Source organism: Rhincodon typus, chromosome 35 (genome assembly GCF_021869965.1).
Source record: "Rhincodon typus isolate 14 chromosome 35, sRhiTyp1.1, whole genome shotgun sequence".
NCBI classification, from domain to species: domain Eukaryota; kingdom Metazoa; phylum Chordata; class Chondrichthyes; order Orectolobiformes; family Rhincodontidae; genus Rhincodon; species Rhincodon typus.
In genome coordinates this window covers 5,700,526-5,718,402 of record NC_063366.1, presented here as the reverse complement: position 1 = coordinate 5,718,402, position 17,877 = coordinate 5,700,526, and the positions used below count along the sequence as shown (strand labels likewise).

The window sequence follows — 17,877 nt, the reverse complement described above, 5'->3', positions numbered from 1 at the left end:
GCAGGTCTGGCAGCATCTGTCAAGGAAAAAACAGAGTTAACATTTCATATCTGGTGACCACTCCTCAGTTCTGAGGAAGGGTCACCGGACCCGAAACGTTAACTCTGTTTTCTCCTCCACAGATGCTGCCAGACCTGGTGAGCTTTTCCAGCAGCTTTGTTTTTGAATTTGTTTAAGTGCGGCTGATTGAGCGATAAATGTTGGCCGGAACACTGAGAAGAAGGTATTGTTCTTCGAACGTTGCACAGGGATTTTTTTTTGTCATATCACCCGAGCGGACAAACTGCACCTCGTATCTCATTTACAAGGTGGCATTCTCTTGTGCATCACTCCCTTAAAACAGTCTTCGGATTAAGATGGGAACCCACAATCTCGCATTTAGAAACAAGGCTCCAATAGAGCCGCAGCTGACACGAACGCAGCAGACTAGATGCAGCTCTTCTGAAAAAAAAATTCTGCCTGAATGGTTTCACCTCGATTACACGTTCTGTTATTTTAACATTGTGCAATATATATTACAGTTATCAAAATTATCATTCCCTGGCCATTTTGATTGGCTAGTAATTGCGATTGGCATATATTGTGTGGATAAACTGTATAAAGATAGCACAACAGTCGATTGGGCGCTAGTGACGCCAATCACTAGGAATATACCCAGTGTCTCAGTTATTTCTTTCCTCCATTCTGCGTCCTGTCCACTAGACGTAAATATTTGCATAAAAAGTCAGAGTGTAGACTGAGGGAAAGAATGGAGGTTTGTACGAACTTTACACTATCAAATGTTCACGAACGTTCAGATCAGTCTGATTCTGCAGTGGGGCTATCAGGAAGGGCAAAAAGGAGAATTGCCGAAAGAGGGCCTGTTTAATCGGTGCTTTGTGCTGAACTGTTTTACTGCTGCTCAGTGAAGCATTCCCTTCCTGATGGGCTCTTACTGAAAATGAGACTGAAATGAAAATGAGAAAAAGTGATTATCTGGGAGTTGCAGGGTCTGAGAATTCTTGCTGGTGTTGAGAAACCATCTACAGTGAGAGACAGAGGAAGTCCTGCTGCAAGTGGAAGTCTCATCTTGTCCAGCTCCTTTTAAAATGTAAGTCCGTTTTAAAAATCGGGGCCAGTCTGGGCCCACTCTTAGCTGAAATCGATATGTTTGGATTTTTTTTTAAATTAGTAAACACTAGCTTCATTCCGGGGAAACTGACAATCATCTGGTGTACTGAAACAAAACAGAACTGGAAGCTTCCAGTTTAGTTACCAGTTTTGGAAAGAACCGATGCTTTGACTTTTCATTCGGATTTGAAGAATTTGACTTTTTAATTAAACTTGCTTAAGTAGAGATCCTACTGAGATATTCTATTCCATTCCCACCCTATATTTGGTTCCACGGATTACAGTTTTCTTCCCGTTATGCTCCTTGTCCCACTACTCCCACCCCACCCCAAAAGTGGCGAATGTTTCATTATTCATTTTTTTATGGTTAAAAACTTGCTGTCAGTTAAGTTTTTTGTGACTGTTCTGTTGACTTTTTTTATGCCAGTGATAGTAGCCTGCGAAGAGAGTTTGGGGGACCTTTTTGAGAGTTTGTGAGGCCAAAAATCTTCCCCAAATAACGAGAAAAAGGAACGGACAACTCAAAGTAATACAGCACTGAAATAGACCTTTCGGTCTAACTTGTCCCTGCTGACCAGGTTTCCTTAACAGAACTAGTCCCATTTACTTGCATTTGGCCTATATCCCTCTAAACCTTTCCAATCCATGTACCTGTCCAAATGTCTTTTAAGTGTAATTATACCAGCCTCTACCGCTTCCTCTGGCAGTTCGTTCAATATTGGCCCCACCATCTGTGTGAAAATGTTGCCCCTCAGGTCCCTTTAAAATCTTTCCCCTCTTAACCTTAAACTGTTTCCTGGGAAAAAGGCCTTGTCTATTTATCTTATGTATGCCTCTCACGATTTTATAAACCTCTATCAGGTCACCCCCAGCCTCCTACACTCCAGGGAAAAAAGCCTCAGCCTATCCAGCTTCTCCGTATAACTCAAGCCCTTCAGTGTCGGTAACATCCTTGTAAATCTTTTTTTGTAAACTTTCCAATTTAGTAACATCTTTCCTATAGCAGGGCAACCAGAATTGTACGCAGTACTCCAAATGTGGCCTTACTAACGTCTGATACAGGTGTGACATAACATCGCAACTCCTATACTCAATGCTCTGACCGATTAAGGCAAGCTTGCCAAATGCTTTCTTCACCATCCTGTCTACCTGCAACACCAGGTTCAAAGAACCATGCACTTGCGCCATTAGGTCTCTCTGTTCCACAGGTACTGAGTTCTGAGGAAGGTTCTGAGGAAGGGTCACCGGACCCGAAACGTTAACTCTGTTTTCTCCTCCACAGACGCTGCCAGACCTGCTGAGCTTTTCCAGCAACTTTGATTTTGTTCCTGATTTACACCATTCGCAGTTTTTTTGGTTTTTTTTCACAGGTACTACGGTTGGGAATCCATGAGGGTGCCATTAATAAGCTCTGTGCAGAACTTGCTTCAGCCAGTACTAAGTACACTTTGAGATTACCACCGGTATTGAAATGTTTGAGCATAGAATAGAATAGAATCCCTACAGTGCGAAAGCAGGCTATTCTGCCCATTGAGTCCACACAGACCCTCTGAAGAGCATCCAACCCCCTAACCTGCCCCTCCATTTCCCACCCTAGACACTATGGGCAATTTAGCATAGGCAGTCCACCTAGCCTGCACATCTTTGGACTGTGGGAGGAAACCGGAGCATTGGAGGAAACCCAAGCAGACATGGGGAGAATGTGCAAACTCCACACAGACAGTTGCCTGGTCAAAAAGGACTCGATGAGAAAGATGAACCACTTGTGGTTAACAAAGATGATCAAGAAGAGTTTCCAATCAAAAACTAAGGCGTACCAAATGACGTACTTTGGTTCTGTGCTCACAATGGAGGACACAAATGACATACCATAAATGTTGGGGAATACAAGGTACAGTGAGAGTGAGAGACTAAAGGAGAACAGTACTTGTAGAGAATCAGTGTTGTGGAAATTAAAGGCCAATAAGTCCCCAGGGCCTGATAATCTACATCCCAGATTAAAGAAATACTGGATGCATTACTGGTCATCTTCCAAGATTCTACAGATGCTGGAGCTGTTCCTGCAGTTTGGAGGACCACTAATTAAGCTATTTTATAAGGCAGGCACGGAGAAAACCAGGAATTATAAACCAGACAGACTGACATTGGTAGTAGGGAGTACATCATAAAAGTTTTAATGCAGTAGGGAAGAAGAATATTAGCTCCAAAGATGTGGAATCTATGAATAGAACAAGAAACACCAAGGGGAAGAAACAGTAGTGGGGTTTGTATGTAGACCTCTAAACTGTAGGGGTGATGTTAGGAATGGCATGAAAAAGTAAATTAGTGATTGTATGCAATAGAGGAATGTCTGTATTTATGGGTGACTTTAACCTGCACTTGGAAATCATGTCTGGATGAGACTGAGTCAGCATAGATTTTACGAAATGGAAATCATGCTCACAAATCTGCTGGAGTTCTTCGTAGATGTACCTGGCTGAGCTGAAGAGGGTGCCAGTAGATGTGGTTTATTTAGACTTTCAGAAACTTTTCAACAAAGTCCCACATCAGAGGTTAGTATTATTGAAATGGATCATAGGGATCAGTGCTAGAACCCCAGCTTTTCATGATGCATATTAATGATATGGAAGAATGATGTATAAAATGTAGTATCTTCAAATTTGCAGATGACACAAAACTGAGTGAGAAGGTGACCTGTGAAGAGGATGCAGAAATGCTTCAGTGTGATTTAGACAGGCTGAGTGAGTGGGCAAATGCATGGCAGATGCAGTAGGATGCAGATAAATGTGAAGTTATCCACTTTGGGAACAAAAACAGCAAAGTGAGAATTATAAATTGAGAAGGGAGAATGCTAACGAGACTTGAGTGTCCTTGTACACCAGTCACTGAAGGTAAGCATAAAGGTGCAGCAGGAGGTCAAGAAGTGTAATGGTATGTGTGTCTTTGTGGTGACTAGTTTTGAGTACAGGAGCAGGGATGTCTTGCTGCAATTGTACAGGGCCTTGGTTAGACCACACCTGGAATATTTTGTGCAATTTTAGTCTCCTTTATCTGAGGAAGGATGCTGTTGTTTTAGAGGGAGTATGGCAAAGGTTTAACAGGCTGATTCCTGGGATGGCAGGAGAGGTTCCATTGGTTACGATTTTATTTGCTGAAGTTTAAAAGAATGAGACATGATCTGATAGAAACCTATAAAATTCTAACAGGACTAAATGGGATTGGTGAAAAAAGGATATTCGTTCTCAATGGCGGGGGTGTCCAGAACCAGGGGCCAAAGTCTAAGGATACGGGGTAAACCATTCAGGACTGAGATGAAGAGAAATTTCATAACTCATTGGTGAGTTTATGGAATTCACTACCACAGAAATCAGTCAAGGCCAGAACGTGGTATGATTTCAAAATGGAGTTGCATCTAGCACTTGGGGGCTGACAGGATCAAAACTATGTGGGAAAGCAGGAATTGGCTATAGAGTTGGATGAGCAGCTATTACAATAACATGTGGCAGAACAAGCTCAAAGGGCTGAATGGCCTACTCCTGCTCCTATTTTCTATGTTTCCATGTAACAAGCAGAATTGATGAAGGGCAATCAGTGGATGTAGTGCATTTTCATTTCCAGAAGGCATTCGATAAGGTGCCAGATTAAACAGTTATTGCATAAGATAGCAGTTCACCATCACCAGGGGTAATATATTCGCATGGACTGAAGATTGTCTCCTGTGTGTAATTCAGAGTCAGGATTGAATGCTCTTTTTCAGATTGGGAAGACATATTAGTGACATGCCCAGAAGAACCAATCCTCAGGCCTCCATTATTTACTGCCCATATTAGAATATTTTGCATCAGTATTTACTGTGGAGAAGGACGTGGAAGCTCGGGAAGTTGGGGAAATAAATAATGACATTTGGAAAGAGTTTATATTACAGAAGAGGAGGTGCTGAAGGTCTTAAAATGCATAAAGGTAGATAAATCCCCAGGCGGCATGATGGCTTAATGGTTAGCACTGCTGCCTCACAGCGCCAGGGGCCTGGGTACGATTCCAGCCTTGGGCAACTGTCTGTGTGGAGTTTGCACATTCTCCCTGTGTCTGTGTGGGTTTCTGCCGGGTGCTCCGGTTTCCTCCACAGTCCAAAGATGTATAGGTTAGGTGGATTAACCATGCGAAATTGCCCAAAGTGTCCAGGGATGTGCAGGCTAGATGAGTTAAACATGGGAAATGCAGCGATGGAGTGGTTCTGGATGTGATGCTCTTCGGAGGATCAGTGTAGACTTGATGGGCCGAATGGCCTGCTTCCAAGCTGTAGGGATTCTATGGATTCTATTACCTGAACAAATGTTTCGCAGAACTTTGTGGGAAGCTTGGGAAGATATTGCTGGACCACTCGCTGAGATATGTCCATGATCAATAGCCATGATGAGGTGTCAGAAGACTGGAGATTGGCTAATGTGGTGCCATTATTTAAGAAAGGTTGTATGGAAAAGCTAGGAAACTATAGACCGGTGAATCTTACATCAATAGTGGGTAAGTTGTTGGAGGGGATTCCGAGGGAGAGAATTTATATGCATTTAGAAAGGCAAGGATTGATTAGGAATAATCAGCATGATTTTGTGCGTGGGAAATTGTGGGGGCAGAAATGTGCAGCACAGAGGGACCTGGGTGTGCTTGTACATATAACACAAATTTAACATGCTAATGCAGTAATAATTGAGAAGAAAAATGGAATTTTGGCCTTTATTGCTCAGGGTATGGAGTTTAGAAAAAGGGAAGTCTTTGTACAACTGTACAGGATGTTGGTGAGGCCGCATCTGGAGAATTTTGTACACATTTGTTCCTGGTATTTGAGAAAGGATGTACTGGCATTGGAGGCAGTTCAAAACAGATTCACTAGGCTCATTCCAGGGATTAAGGGGTTGACCTATTAAGATTACCTAAACAGGTCTGGCCTTTATTCATTATATTTTAGAAAAATGAGGGGTAATAATCTGAAAATATACAAGATTCTGAGAGTGCTTGGCAGATTAGATGTTGAGAAGCTGGGAGAATCTTAGATTAGAGGACACAATTACAGAATAAGGGGACACACATTTAAAACTGAAATACAGTTGAAATTCCTTCTCCCAGATGGTAACAAATGTCTAGAATTCCCTACCTAGGAGAGTTGTGAAGGCTATATCACTGAAAGAACTAAAGAGGTAGCTAGATTTTAAAATATTGTGGAGTTGAGGGCAGTGATGAGCTGACACGAAAGAGGAGTTGAGGCAGATCAGCCATGATTTTATTGAATGGTGGGGCAGATGTGAGGAACTGAATGGTCAACAGAATCTGCTCCTATTTCTTACGATCAAAAAGTGGGTTACATTCATGGCCATTTTTAGATTAAAAGGTTTTTGCCTGGAGTTGGAGATAATGTCTACCCACCGTTAGCACAGCTGTCACAATTTTCTGTTAATGAACAGTTGTACCTTCTCTCACTAAGTCAGACTGACCACTTTACTCCCACTTATTCACAGTCATCCAACTGCCCAAGCTTGTTGTCAGGCAGAATGCACAGCAGGCCACATGACTCCCTTTATTCAGTGTAGGAGCAAATTACTGCAGAATTCGTACTGAAAACAAAAAATACTGGAAATCACAGTGGGTCAGGCAGCATCCATGGAGAGACAGCAAGCCGACGTTTCGAGTCTAGATGACTCTTCGTCAAGTGTGGAGGGGGCAGCATTTATGCAATGGTAGCAGGAGGGGAGTGGAGGGCTGGGGCAGATAAGGTGTTGATAATTCAGTTCAGATTAAGTGATTGGAATGTGAGAATGGCAGAACAATGAAGTGTCTAACTGCCGGATTGGAAAGAACAGATAGTCCCACTGGGCAAGGGGTGTGGCAGCAAGGGTGACCGAGATTGTAAGAAATAAAGCGAAAAGAAAGGTAAGGAATGGCAGTGGGCTCACAATTTGAAGATGTTGAACTCGATATTAAGTAGTGAAGATTGTCAAGTGCCCAGTCTGAAGATGAGATGTTGTTTCTCCAGTTTGCCCTGTGATTCACTGGAGCATTGCAGCATGCTGAGAACAGATAAGTGGGCATGCAAGCAGGATGCTGTGTTAAAATGACTGGCTATGGGCAGGTCAGGGTCATGCTTACACATGGTGTGGGCGTATTCTGCAAAGCCTTTATTCCTCCATTTTAGCTGGAAGATAGAGTAACAAAACAATCATAAGAGCTCACATTCAACAAAAGACTGCTGAGGTAGCTGACCAAGTCAGGTTGGGCAATACAGACTTTAGGGTTCCTGACCTGGGAAGGGATGTGGGCGATCTGAGTGCAGACAGTAGCTTTGGTGGAGAGGGGAGATGATAGAAGGTAAATCATGATTTCTTTTTATTGTCTTACAGAAGGATCAGACTGGACTAAATAACGTTCGGTACAGAAAAAATTACAGGAAGGACAAAAACTGCAGTGCATCCAGATCATCAAAGAATGGCTCTACAGCAAAATCATCTTCTGAAAATCATTCAGTCAAGAGAACTGAACTTCAATGCATTATAGGAAGCAAAACTAATTATCACTATTGAGCACCTCTCCAAAACCAATGTTTCAAAAGCCAGGGTGAGCTTTGAGTTTACTTATTCCAGAGGGCAAAGGGACTTGTATGAACATAGTTGCACAAGCACTGACTTTCACACACAACTGATAAAATTCTTGAAACATTGGCACATCCATTAAGGTAAGAATCTACTAAAATCTGAACTGAGGAAGTAGCTTCAACCATTCTTTTGACTGGACACTCAAAACTAAGTCCAGTAACCAGCAAGAGGTGGGAGAAGAGATTCTCACACTGTCAGACTTCCTAACACAGGTATATGGGAACAGGCAAGAAGGAATTCAGTTGTAAGGATTTGAAGTCACAGTGTGGTTGTCAACATATGTACAGGTACATGGGAGAGAAACCATACAAGTGTGACGTCTGTGGCTGGCCCTTTGCACAGGCGTCTGGCCTTGTGGAACACCTACGCATTCACGCAGGTGAGAAACCATTCAAATGTGAAGTGTGTGGCAATTCCTTTGCACAAGCATCTACCCTCCTGCAACACTGGCGGATACATACAGGTGAGAAACCATTCAAGTGCAAAGTTTGTGGGAAAGCCTTCTTAAAGCAGTCACACCTTGTGGAACATCACCGCACTCACACAGGAGAGAAACCGTTCAAGTGCAACATTTGTGCCAAAGGTTTTGTGACGTCCTCGCGCCTACTAGAACACCAGCGGACCCACACAGGTGAGAAGCCCTTCAGGTGTGAGAATTGTGACAAAGCTTTCACACTTTCCTCATTACTTTTGAAACATCAGCGCACTCATGCCACTGAGAAACCATTCAAGTGCGAAGTTTGTAGCAAAGCTTTTACGAAGCCATTGAGCCTCCGGGTACACAAATGCATCGGGAAAGACACAAAGCCCTTCTGGTGCGCAGTTTGCAAAAAAACTTTCTGCAACTCATCGTACCTTCGTGTTCATCAACGCATGCATACGGGAGAAAGACCATTTCGATGTGAATACTGTAACAAGTGTTTCACGCAGTCATCAAGTCTCCAACAACACCAGCGTATCCACACACAGGAGAGACCATTCAGGTGTGAGATTTGCAACAAAGATTTCTGCAACTCCTCTTACCTGCGTGTACACCAACGAGGCCATACAGATGAGAGACCATTCAGGTGTGAGATTTGTAATAAAGATTTCTGCAGCTCAGCATACCTTGTGGTACATCAGCGTATCCACACCGGTGACAAACCATTCAGGTGTGAGGCTTGCGACAAAGCTTTCTTGAGCTCTTCATACTTCCTGAAACACCAGTGTGTCCCAACGTCTGATAAACCGTTCAAATGTGAGTTTTGCAATAAAGGTTTCACACAATTATCAGACCTCACAAAACACCAGCATACCCACACAGGGGACAGACGATTCCAGTGCAATAGCTGCCAAAACTGCTTCACTTACTCCTCCTCTCTAGAAATACATAACTGTACCAATTTGGGATAAAAACTGTTCCACTACCAAGTTCCTTCCGTTACAAAGTACTGTGCATCAAAACAGGGTGAAAAACATTGTTTTACATTCTATACAGGCAGATCATACCATATAAAGTACATCAGGGTAATAGGACAATGTGCAGAATACAATGTTGCAAGCTGCAAAGAAGGTGCAAAGAGAGATCAATATTAAAATTTGAGAGGTCTGTTCAAAGATCTGAAAGCAGCTTCAAAGAATTATCCAAGTTTCTTGTCCATACTCCTCACCCTCACCCAGAACCACTGCAACTATACTGTGAGAAGAGCAGAATTTCCAGTGCGGATGTCATCTCTCAAACTTCAGGAACATCTAGCATTGCTTCCCATCTGTGTATCCACAGCAGTAAGAAACTGTGGAGGTGCACCATTTTCAGGGCAGCCATGTACCAAAGTGACCAGTTCATCCACAAAGGCAAAACTTCAAACAGTAATGTCTGTATAGTGACAAATTGTAATGGTACCTTTCCAAGCATTATTCAAAAACAAATAAATCTATTCCAATGCATTATTTTACAAGAACATGTCATGTCATATGCTTGCATGAGATGCATTTCTTGCAGGTATTTGGATTTCCAGTTATGAGTCTTTGTTATGCTCTTACTTGACAAACCATTTTTTCAAAAAGAAAATAATGTGCAAAAGAACACAAGTGTCAGGGTTGTACTTAAATGCCAAAGACAATCTTTAATATACAAGGTTTAAAAAGTGGAACAACTTACTATGTATTTGTATAGCTCGTGTTGCAACATTCAGAATTAAAGTGAGATACATATGAGTTAACAAATTGTCATCAATAACCCCATAGGCTGCACTTTAAATGGCTGACACCATCAAGACGGTCCCACAGGTGATGGTCTTATTTCTCAAAAATCCATCTAGGTATCAGTGATACTGTGGGTCACCAATTCTCATTGCTACTCTATCCCAAAAGGGATTCCACTTCTTCACTTTCAAAGATCCTGGAACGCCCTCAAAGTCTTTCTGACTTGGACTGCCTCAAGTACTTATTCCATTTGTAGTTCAGTGACTTCTCCCATTACAGAGTTCCCCAGGATTCCGGAGTCTACTGGCAGGGGTCTAATCACCAGCACAAATTTACCAATTTACCAAAAGCTTTTACCAAACATCTGCTTTCAGTGAGTTGCAGCAGAATGTCTCTCAGCATCAATCTTTTTCGGTTGCACCAATCAAAAACTGCTTGTAAGCTTCCTTCAGCTAACTCCCATTGCACTGAACTACCAATGGCTCCAATGAACCTTTTAGCACTAAACATTTTACCATGGCATGGAGTCATAATCCCTGGGGTCCACTCCTGAGCTCCACAGCCAGCTAAAAGTGGCTCTTGGGACTTCTGAGCCTTAACTGCCTGGAGTCTGCTCACAGTAGCACTTTTGTTCTGTAGAGCTACTTGTATTTCAGAACACACATAGTTCCAAACTGCAACTAACCACCAATCCCAGCAACCATATAAAATGAAAACAGAAAATCTTCTTAAGATCCATTAATCTCCATAACCTAACATTGCCTAGGTTCACTCTGACCTCAAGCCAATTATCTCTCTTTTACAAATTTATTTTTTGATAGGTTTTACATCCTTTCAGCTCACTGAACTGCACACTTTTCAAACTGTGTAGACATCATGTTCTGAGTTACAGAATCTACCTGCTGTTTACAGCTATATCTTTTCTACTTTTCTATTGAATGAACTTGGGAACCTTCTGACCTGCTATTTCATTAGGTATTCTCGCAATCACTAAAGGCCAGAATTTTAATTATCTTGACTTCACAACAATAAAGTTCTCAAAACTATGTATTACTTCTAAAATATTGACATGAACCAGGCAAGGTCAGCAATTGTCACCAACCTTCAATGCCCTTCAAGTGGATTGCTTGGGCATTTCAGGACAGGTAAAAGTCAACCATATTACTGTGGGTCTGAAATTGCATGTAGGCTAATCTAGTAAGGATAACAAATCTTCTTTTCTAAAGTGTTATTTGTGAAACAGATATCACAATCAATGATAATTTCATGGTCATTCAAACTAGAGTTATTAATCAAATTTAAATTACCCCAGCTGCTATTTGAACATATGTCCCCAGGGAAATCGCCTGAATCTCTGCATTACTAGACTACTGCCAGAACTATCATGCTGCCATCTACCCTCTTTTAAGGAAAGGAGGTTGAGAAGGAATTATTAAGGGAACTCGAGTAAAGGGAAAAAATTGACTGAAGAGAAAAGCAAATTTAGAGAAAAATCCTACAAGTGAAGGCTTTGTGAAGTGAGTCCTCTGACTATTTGCTTGTCTCATCCCACATTCCTTCATTTTGCGACAGAGTCTACATACTACGCATTTAATTTGTAGCAGGACCACAGCACTAAAATTTTAAGATGAGATATGCTTGCTGCTCTAGTACTTTGCTTTTGCATTGATGTGAACAGCAGTGTAAGAAAAGTTGAACCGGATACACTGCTTAACTTGGTTTCTTTGTCCATAGATGCTGAGCTTCTCCAGCCTTGTGTGTGTTTATTTCAGATTTCCAGCATCTGCAGTATTTTGCTTTTTCTCCAGCCCCCTCCACCCCTACAAGCTGCTTCTACTTTCAGTAACTTGCTTGGTGTGCCAATGAAGCAGTAAAATGAGATGAGACAATAGTAACGCTCCAGAGCAGCAAAAAGGATTTCAGAGTATGTCCATGTGAGACATCACCATTCAGCTCACTGCAGACAAAGCTTTGAACTTAATTACATTAACCAAAAAAAAAGAGGAAGTATGCCGTTTGATAGGAAATACATTGAAGAGATGATAAATACATAAAAAGTCCTGAAGGTCTTGCTACCATAGGTAGCATACAGCATAGGTTATTATTCCAACATTTTCTTAAAGTTCAATATTCATCACTACCTCCTCCAGTGTCCACTTCTACACTCTGTTTTGATCCCTAGGTCCACTTAATTACTTCCGTCAGTTTTCATCATGAATAATGTGGTTTTTGATAGTTACAGATGCCACCTATCCCATGCTTTGATGTACCTCGATATTGTACTCATTTTGCATTTAATTTGTAGCAGGACCACAGCACTAAAATTTTAAGATGAGATATGCTTGCTGCTCTAGTACTTTGCTTTTACATTGATGTGAACATCAGTGTAAGCATATTCACAGTTAATCAATGGACATTCAGATAGAGACAGGATATCTGTATCTGTTTGGGTCTGTCATTGTTGTTTCAGTAGTAATTAAATCAATATCTGCACCTTTTCCAGCACATCTAAAGTCAAGCCATAGTCTGCACTGGGTGACCTAGTGGACAATAGCCACCCATAAAAGCAGTTGCCTCACTTTTAACTCTTCTGTAAAAAAATAATGTAGTGAAGAGAAAAAGTGTTATTCAAACCCAATTCAAAGAAAATTAAGATTATGATTGGTAACAATCCCAGTTTACTTAGTCTGTTTAGTCCCAACAGCACTTTGATAGTATGGCAGGGAGATGGAACTTCTTGGAACTGCATTAATCCTGTTATAATTATCCAAGATTAAGTTGGCATTCTGGAAAAGTGCATTGAGGCTTTGAAATGATTTTTACTTCAGTTTGAAAATATAGTTTAAAATATTAATGTATGGTCAATTGCTACTTATAATCTGCTGATCTGGTACGTTCCTATAAATTTACATCTTACAACATTATTTTGACTGTTATTGTGACGTCATTCCAATTGCACCAATTACCCATTCTCTCTGCTCTGGACACTTGTTAGGTTTAGTCAGTAGATGGCGTGGAACTGTAGAAGAAGAGTCTAGGCCCGAAACGTCAGCCTTCCTGCTCCTCTGATGCTGCTTGGCGTGCTGTGTTCGTCCAGCTCTACACCTTGTTATACTGGAACAGTAGTAAATGGCTTTGTGAAATTTCCAGAGACTCATTGGGAAAGCGAATTATGATAAATACTTAACAGCTGTTACTCTGCCCGGTTGCAATGATTTGTGGATACCCAGCAACCCAAAGTCGTGTCCACAAGTTGTATAGCACACAGCAAGAGGAATAGAATTTTTTTTTAAATGCAATATGCATCAAAAAATTCTGTAACAAAACAGAAGTTGCTAGAAAAGGTCAGCAGGCCTGGCAGCATCTGTGAAGAAAAAAAATCAGAGTTAACGTTTCGGGTCTGGTGATCCTTCCTCAAAACTTTAGGTTTTAAAAAAATCTGTGCTCAGAAACCAGGGACAGCAGTTGGTTCCAGCTGGTCCTACCAACTAGGGGGAAGGAGAGAAAGAAAGCTGGGGAGAGGAAAGGTCCTGCTGCTGTTTGAAACAATAAAACCTGCACCTATGTAATGCACAGGAAAGAACATCTAATTTCAGGAACACTCAATAGTTTCAAAATAGGGGCATGGAGGTTTAATTTGTAGCACTCTGGAATTCATGGATCATGTATATATTGGTTGTGGGTGATTGCACTTCCTTTTTAGTTTAAAAGTCTTCTGTTGTGCTTTTGGTTTTAAACTTCATACCCAGACTCCTGATCTTTGGGCACCTGGTGCAGAGGGGTGTGGGCAGATCAGAGGACCTCCTCATGTCTGTTCCTGGGCCTGGCTAGGCTGGCCATAAACAGGTCCAAGCAGCAGACTGTGGAGGGGTCATCTCTGCCAACTATCCGCCCCTCTTCTAGAGTTACATTCATGCCAGCGTGTCCTTGGAGAGGAAGCAAGCGGTGTCCATCAGTGCTATCAATTTTAATTACCTTGCCTTCACAATAAAGTTCTCAGAACTATGTATTACTCCTAAAATATTGACATAAACCAGGCAAGGTCAGCAATTGTCACCAACCTTCAATGCCCTTCAAGTGGATTGCTTGGGCATTTCAGGACAGTTGAAAGTCAACCATATTACTGTGGGTCTGAAATTGCATGTAGGCTAATCTAGTAAGGATAACAAATCTTCTTTTCTAAAAAGTGTTATTTGTGAAACAGATATCACAATCAACAATAATTTCATGGTCATTCAGACTAGAGTTATTAACCAAATTTAAATTTCCCCAGCTGCTGTTTGAACATATGTCCCCAGGGAAATCGCCTGAATCTCTGCATTACTAGACTACTGCCAGAACTATCATGCTGCCATCTATCCTCACTTAAGGAAAGGAGGCTGAGAAGGAATTATGAAAGGTGGTATGCAGGGATAAGAGTGCTTTATTTCTCCCCACCAACTCCATTTTGATTGAGCCTCTTCCCTCTCCCCCTACACCCCCTCACTTTTGATGGTTTGTTTATTGATCAAAATTGGCATTTCATGACTTCTGAGGAAGAGTCACCAGACCTAAAATGTTAACTCTGTTTTTTTCTTCACAGCTGCTGCAAGACCTGCTGAGCTTTTCCAACAACTTCTGTTTCTTTTCATGTAAATATTGAATTAGCTACAGGGGTATATTCATGGACGGTGGACAGTAGTTTAAAAAAAAACACAAAAAAGTCAGTGATTTTGATGATGGGAAGGTTGGTCAGTTGCGTGTGATAACTCTTATGGGTAGAAAAAATAGATGCATGGAGGTCAAGGAATGAGCTTGGAATTGGGAACCCGACATGCATGTGACACCCATTCTATGTAAGAAGGTTTGTATCAAAGAACTACCAATTAAACTCTCTCAAGGCTTCCATTCTGCCATTCTAAGCACTGATTCTCCAATTGTGCTGTATTTTAAATGCACCTTTCTGTAACCATGGATTGTTATCCACTTTCATTTTAATAACATCTGTAAATGTCAGTGTCATTCCCTGATTCCATAGCCAAAATCTAAATCATCAATGTACGTTGATCTGCATAAAGTTCTAAAAATGAATAATGTGGGATACCGCTGCCTTTTTCCAACCATTTGAGAAAATGTTCTTAACAACTGATTCAGCTAGGCCTTTTCTATTAGGTGCATCAGCTAAATCAGCTGGCAAATTCAATTCAGCCTTGGACTTAGAGTATGCATTTGCTAGGTAAGAGTGTCTAAAATTCATAACTTAAACAAAATATGATTCAGATGGTAGGTTGGATGATGTGTTGCAATTGTAGCATGTGGGAGCTGCTGGGCAACAAGGTGATCCACAGCGAACACATCTAGAGCAAGGTAAGAGCAAATTACTGCAGATGCTGGAATCTGTACTGAAAACAACAAATGCCGGAGATCACAGTGGATCAGACAGCATCTATGGAGAGAGAGCAAGCTAGCATTATGTCTAGATGACTCTTCAAAACTGAAGTGCAGCATGGAGGAAGCAGCTTTTATGCTATAGTTGGTAGGGTGGTGAGATGTAGAGTGCTTGGGGAGAACTGATATTTGTTTGTTCATATTAAGTGATTGGAGTGTGAGAATGGCAGAACAGTTGTGTGTCTAACTGCCAGACTGGAAAGAACAGACAGTCCTACTGAGGTGGGGGAAAGGGAGAGAGGACATGGTGACAAAGAATGTAACAAGTAAAGCTAAAAGGAAGGGAAGAAATGGGAGTTGGTTCACAATTTGAAGGTGTTGAGCACAATATCAGGTCCAGAAGGCTGTAAAGTGCCTATTTGGAAGATGAGATGTTCTCCAGTTTGTGCTGTGCTTCGCTAGAGCACTGCAGCATGCCAAGGTCAGACATGTGGGCATGCGAGCAGGATGCTGTGTTAAAATGACCAGCTATGAGCAGGTCAGTGTCATGATTGTGCACAGACCAGAGGTGTCCTGCAGATTGGTCACCCAGTCTGCGTTCGGTTTCTCCAATGTACAGTAGGCCTCATTGGGTGCAGAGAATACAACACACAAGATTGGAGGAGGTACAGGTGAAATGCTGCTTCACCTGGAAAGGCCATTGGATGGTGATCAGGAAGGAGGTGAAGGGGCAGGTGTAACACCTCCAGCGGTTACATGGGAAGGTGCTGTGGGAATGGTGGTGGGGGGGAGGGGGGCAATGGTGTTGGTGGTTGTGGAATGCACTAGGGTGTCCCAGAGGGAACAATCCCTGTGAAATGTAAACAGGGCAGCGAGGGGAAGATGCGTTTGGTGGTGATGTTCTGATGGAGTTGTCTGAAATGGCAGAGAATGATCCTTTGAACGTGGAGGCTGGTGGGATGAAAAGCAAGGACATGGGGGACCAATCACACTTTTGTCAGTGAGAAAGGGACAAGGGTGTTAGGTCGGATGCACCTGAGGGCCCTGTCAACCATAGTGGGTGGGAAACCACGGTTATGGAAGAAGCAAGCCATGTCAGCAGCTCTGTTTTGGAAGGTGGTATCATCTCGGTAGATGTAACATAAGTGAAGGAACTGGGAGAATGGGGTGGAGTCCTTGCAGGACGTGGGTGTGAAGAGCTGTAGTGAAGATAGCTACAGGAGTCAGTCGCTTTGTGGTGGATGGCAGCAGTCAATTTATTCCCCAAAATGGAGGCAGAGAGGAGAAGGAAAGGAAGGGAAGTGTCGGAAATGGATGATGTTAAAGTTCTAGAGGGGTGGAATTTGGAGACAAAATGAACAAATTTTTCAAGATCCTGGCGGCAGCATGAAGCGGCACCGAAGCAGTCGTCGATGTAGCGAAAAAGATTTGCAAGGTGGCCAGCAATAGGACTGGAAAAGGATTGTTCCACATTTCCCATAAGGAGTAACTGGGGCCCGTGTGGGTGCCCATAGCCACTCCTTTGACTCGGCACAAGTGAGATGAATTAAAGGAGAAATTGTCTTTTTAGCTTTACTTGTTACATTCTCCATGTCCTCTCTACCCCCACCTCAGTGGGACTGTCTGTTCTTTCCAATCCGGCAATTAGACACATCATTGTCCTGCCATTCTCACATTCCAATAACTTAATCTGAACTGAACCTTATCTCCCCAGTACTCCATACCCCACCATCCCACAACCCCACACATACACCCCTCCACACTTTACTTCAGCTCTGAGGAAGAGTCATCTAAACTCAAAACATGAACTTGCTCTGTCCATGGATGCTGCCTGATCTCGCTGTGATCGCCAGCATTTGTTGTTTTCAGTACATCTATAGCAAGCGTTTGCGGCTTGAGCTACTTTGGATCCGAGTTGAGGAGGTGGAGCCTGAGGTGCAAGTGACTATCATTAGCATTTTCTCCAGTCCACTAGTACAATTCCGGTCACCAAACAGTGATTCAGAAAGTGCAATCCAGCATGGATTATTCATAGGGTACACACTCACCGATGAGATGTTTACTTCTGCCGTGTGACATTGTGCGACAATCCCCTGTGCTGCTTCTATTTGAGATATTTGCTGTTCTCCGCGCTGAAAACACTGCCTGTGCTGCTTTTATTTGAGATATTTGCGGTTCTCCACACTGAAAACACTGCCCTGGTTATTATGTTGTCTCTGCTCCTGGGACTGCACATGCACTGGGTAGACGATATTCTCGCCCTGGCCGAACTACATTACCCATACTGCACGTGGTGCCTGCGCTCTGATTGTCGGCAGTTTTGGGCGGCTTTAGTGATGGTTTGCAACCCTGGCCCGCGGTGCCTGACGGGAGTCGTAGTTCTGAGCCGCGCGCCGCGGCGGTTTGGAGCTCGAGCGCTGGCGGTTGGGGAGGGTGGGGTAGGGGGCGCGGTGCTGGAGTTGGAGGTGCGCACCTGTAAACCGTGAATAAAGTGTACAGCTGGATGAACACAGCAGGCCAAGCAGCATCAGAGGAGCAGGAAGGCTGACGTTTCGGGTCTAGGCCCGAAACGTCA

General features: G+C 42.6%; 1 protein-coding gene across 1 annotated transcript; it reads left to right on the top strand.

Annotated features, from left to right (window-relative positions):
• The first annotated feature begins 639 nt into the window (after positions 1–639).
• On the top strand, positions 640–12,846 carry LOC125487027 (zinc finger protein OZF-like). Its single transcript, XM_048616872.1, has 2 exons — positions 640–1,090; positions 7,500–12,846. The coding sequence occupies exon 2, from the start codon at positions 7,968–7,970 to the stop codon at positions 9,141–9,143; it is 1,176 nt and encodes a 391-aa protein (XP_048472829.1). The 5' UTR covers positions 640–1,090; positions 7,500–7,967; the 3' UTR covers positions 9,144–12,846.
• The last annotated feature ends 5,031 nt before the right edge of the window (positions 12,847–17,877 follow it).